This window comes from Phyllobates terribilis, unplaced genomic scaffold (assembly GCF_046119375.1).
Source record: "Phyllobates terribilis strain yellow unplaced genomic scaffold, ASM4611937v1 Scaffold_7__3_contigs__length_470593459, whole genome shotgun sequence".
Taxonomy (NCBI): Eukaryota; Metazoa; Chordata; class Amphibia; order Anura; family Dendrobatidae; genus Phyllobates; species Phyllobates terribilis.
In genome coordinates, this window is record NW_027362767.1 from 139,967,878 (window position 1) to 139,972,124 (window position 4,247).

The 4,247-nt window shown below is 49.4% G+C and overlaps 1 protein-coding gene across 3 annotated transcripts; it reads left to right on the top strand.

The window, feature by feature from the left end:
* Positions 1-590: 590 nt before the first annotated feature.
* On the top strand, positions 591-2,672 carry SSR2 (signal sequence receptor subunit 2). 3 transcript variants are annotated; one of them, XM_073637616.1, is made up of 6 exons: positions 591-723; positions 1,106-1,260; positions 1,424-1,522; positions 1,703-1,811; positions 1,919-1,996; positions 2,167-2,672. In XM_073637616.1, the coding sequence occupies exons 2-6, from the start codon at positions 1,106-1,108 to the stop codon at positions 2,275-2,277; spliced, it is 552 nt and encodes a 183-aa protein (XP_073493717.1). In that variant the 5' UTR covers positions 591-723; the 3' UTR covers positions 2,278-2,672. The 3 variants fall into 3 exon arrangements, with proteins under 3 accessions (XP_073493717.1, XP_073493719.1, XP_073493718.1); XM_073637618.1 differs by having other exon boundaries at positions 1,703-1,805; XM_073637617.1 differs by having other exon boundaries at positions 644-749.
* Positions 2,673-4,247: the final 1,575 nt, after the last annotated feature.

The following is a 4,247-nucleotide window of genomic DNA, read 5'->3' on the forward strand; positions in this document are numbered from 1 at the left end:
GCTCCTCACATATAATGATATATTACAGCAGTGACATCACCGCTCCTCACATATAATGATATATTACAGCAGTGACATCACCGCTCCTCACATATAATGATATATTACAGCGGTGACATCACTGCTCCTCACATATAATGATATATTACAGCAGTGACATCACTGCTCCTCACATATGATATATTACAGCAGTGACATCACCGCTCCTCACATATAATGATATATTACAGCAGTGACATCACCGCTCCTCACATATAATGATATATTACAGCAGTGACATCACCGCTCCTCACATATAATGATATATTACAGCAGTGACATCACCGCTCCTCTCATATAATGATATATTACAGCGGTGACATCACTGCTCCTCACATATAATGATATATTACAGCAGTGACATCACCGCTCCTCACATATGATATATTTCAGCAGTAACGTCACCGCTCCTCACATATAATGATATATTACAGGAGTGACGTCACCGCTCCCTATATATCAGTGATAGTGATATATGACAGGATATTGGCTACTTAGAGTCTTAGATAACACGATATTTCAGTTTCCCGCCCTTTCTCAGTTGCTAGGATACAGTATGACGAGACTCGGCGCGGCTGTATAGACTACATTTCCCGTGATGCTCGGGGGCAGAGGCCGGATATCCGGTGGTCGCTGGCTGACGTGTCTTTCTCCTCTGAGTGATCGCGGAGATCCCGGGTTGTGGTGAGTGTGAGCTGGACGCCAGCGGGGTGAGTGGGGAGTCGGGCGGTAACACTGGGGGCCGCCATCACTACAGGACCCCTATTAACTACTGACTGATGGTCATTACCTCCTCCGGAGTCAGTCATAGTCTTGTGGGCTGGGGCATATTCCTCCCTGTAGTGCTGCCTGATGAGGGTTGTAGTTGTTTCTGCTCTTGTCTATAAATGCTTTTCCTTGTTCTTTTAAGAAATGTCATTTAAAGGGACAGTGTTCTTTTCCATTCATTGGTTGTGTCACGGTATTATCGGGGGTCCCCTCGGCGTGGGCTGTTTCTATATCTGACTCCTTTAAGGCCTTTCCATATTGTTCTAACCAATGGTTTTCTTTTTTTTTTTTTCTGCAGATGAAGACTTTATTTGCTGCGCTGCTCGCCCTCCTTGCGGTCGCCCGCTGTGAGGAGGGGGCTCGATTATTGGCCTCCAAGACCCTGCTGAACCGCTACGCCGTGGAGGGGAAGGACCTGACGCTGCAGTATAACATCTACAACGTGGGCTCCAGGTGAGGAAAGGCTGATGCGCGTTGGCCGTAACGCCAGGGCGCCCTGGCTGACGCGTGTGGCGCCTGGCTAGTTGGCCCTGGCGCCCGGCGTGTTGGCACAGGTGACATTGCCAGGCAGATAACCCTTGATGTCAGCTGTTATAACCCGCCTCCTTCTCTCCAGCGCCGCCCTGGATGTGGAGCTCTCTGACGACTCCTTCCCTCCTGAAGACTTCGGGATTGTCTCCGGGATGCTGAACGTGAAGTGGGACAGAATCGCCCCGTATCCTTTCCCCAATACACCTGGATAGCAGAAAATAGATGCCCATTTCCCTTTCTTCCTTCTTAGACTATACGGACGATTCCTTTAAGTAGAGTTTGATAGTCCCATCTGAATACGGCACCTCCCACTTGTGGGGTCCTTGTTGCTTGCTCTTCTTCCTCCTTAACTCCACGTCTTCAGAGCCAGCAATGTCTCCCACACCGTGGTCTTGCGCCCCCTGAAGGCCGGGTACTTCAACTTCACCTCTGCCAGCATCACCTACCTTGCTCAGGAAGGCTCGCAGGTTGTGGTAAGTTGTCGCCACCATGTTGGCGGTGGAAGGTGTGAGATACGCCGGCTTTTCATTGGTCGTTCCTAGCATTTCATACATTATGGTCCGTTGTGTTTTGGTGACAGATGGGGTACACCAGCGCCCCCGGGCAAGGAGGGATCCTGGCTCAGCGAGAGTTTGACCGACGATTCTCCCCTCATTTCGTAAGTGTTTTTTCTCCTTCCGATAGATGACGACGTTCTTCTGCCTGATCGCTTGTGCCCCCTGGGTATTTTATATATAGATGCAGAGGTGCTGCTTTTCCTTCACACTGGGGGGCGCTGCTGTAGATGCATCTGATGGGCTGATGTTTTGTGTTTTCTCCCGCCCGTAGCTGGACTGGGCAGCCTTCGGAGTGATGACCCTGCCTTCCATCGGCATCCCCCTCCTCTTGTGGTATTCAAGCAAGAGAAAATACGACACCCCCAAATCCAAGAAGAACTGAGGGGGCTGTGTCTGTCCATCAGAGACCCCACACTCAGGACTTGCTGTATGAGACCGTGCCCGCCTCATGCTGCTTTACCACTTCCTCTGACGCTGCTCCGCCCGCACCTGATGCCATCTTTTCCCCAGTGGGTGGCCTCCATTAATATTGGGGCTTATCGATTGGCTGCAACATAAATCCATGTTATTATTTTTGGGGTCACCATGGACGTTTGTTCACCCCTTGGTGCCAGCACAGCGGCATAACTAACAACTCCTGTTGTATGGGACGATGGGGTTTTTTACTTTGCGCTGCGTCCTGACTGCACAGACCAGCACTGGACTCTCCACATCAACATTTTTATTTTTTTTTTTGCGACATCGGAGGGTTTTCTAATAAAAGTGGAATAAAACGTTCCTGTGTCTGTTTGTATCCTGTTCTGAGGGAATGTCCTCGCTCCGCAGGGGCCGGGGATAGTCTAATGTCTCCATTAACGAGGTACAGCGCTCAGAGTATGGCTGAAAATCCTTCCCCTTTTGTCTACACTCTGAGCTGCCTTGATACCACTGATTATCTGGTGATAATACTGTGCCCCCGGCAGGCGCCATTATCAGAAGGTGAATGATCGATTCTTGGAAGCAGGAAAAATGGGGAAGATCTCAATGAATGACAAGGGCCGAAAGGTGATGTTTAGCCAACGGGAAAGCTCCACAACTATTGATTTGGTGGGCAGTTTCCCGGCACACAGCAGGTCTCTCAGGTGTCCTGTGTATACAGTGGGATATTCTCGGATTAGGGCAGCTCTTTTAGCGTTTCTGGTCTACAGTGGGACTAGTGTAGTGTTCCTAGTACTGTATTTTTTGGACTATAAGATGCACTTTTTTCCTCCAGAATTTGAGGAAAGTGGGGGGTGCGTCTTATAGTCTGACATACATGTGTATACTGTGGGGGATGAGCGGGGCACAGGAGGCAGGAGCCGCCCGCTGCAGCCTACCATGTGCCCGCTACTAAAGAAAACGAATATTCACTGCTCCCCACGCCCATGGGAGTGGGTTGTAGTGAATATTCATGATCTTTAATAGCCGGCACACATGACCGTCGGCAGCAACAGGAGTCGGGCTTCGGGTACAGTGTGCGTGCTATTACGAAGAATAAATGGTCACTGCTCCAGACGCACACAGTCCCGGCGTGGGCAGCAGTCACTATTCCGGCACAGCACTTCACTGTGAGGGCACATGGCAGGGACGCCATGCGCGGCTCACATAGTGAGATCCCTGTCAGCAGCAGTGCAGGACGCAGCGCTGGAGGTGAGCATAATTGTTTATTTTTTGTGTGCAGCGTGGTGGGGATCAGGGGGTGCCAAGCATACCGGGATTGAGGGGAGCCATACATACCAGAACGAGGGATGAGGGTGCCATGCATACCAGGATGAGGGATGAGAGCCACGTATAAAAGGAAGGAGAGGGCCATATATACCAGGATGAGGGATATTAACAGAATTGGGGGACATTACCCCTATAACAGTGTCAGCAGCAGACCCTTTCCCCCATAGCAGTGCATCATGACCACATTTTTTGCTTACATTTTTTTTCTATTTTCCTCCTCTAAAACCTAGGTGCGTCTTATGGTCAGGTGCGTCTTATAGTCCGAAAAATACGGTATATGGTGGGTGTTTCCAGTATATTGCGGGTCTCGTGGGTGTTCTGGTATACAGTGTGACTTGTAGGTGTTGCTGGTGTACAGCAGGTCTCTTTGGTATACGGTGGTATGTTGCCAGTGTATGGCGGCTCTTGTGTGATGTTCCTGGTATATGGTGGATCTCAAGTGTTCTCAGTATACAGGAGGGCTCAAGAAGTGTTTCCCATACACGGTGGGTTTCATGTGATATTCTTGGTACACGGTGTTTGCTGTACACTGTGTTCCAAATTATTATGCAAATAATATTTTCTTAGATTTTCCTAAATTACCTATATGAATTGCAGTCATTGTAA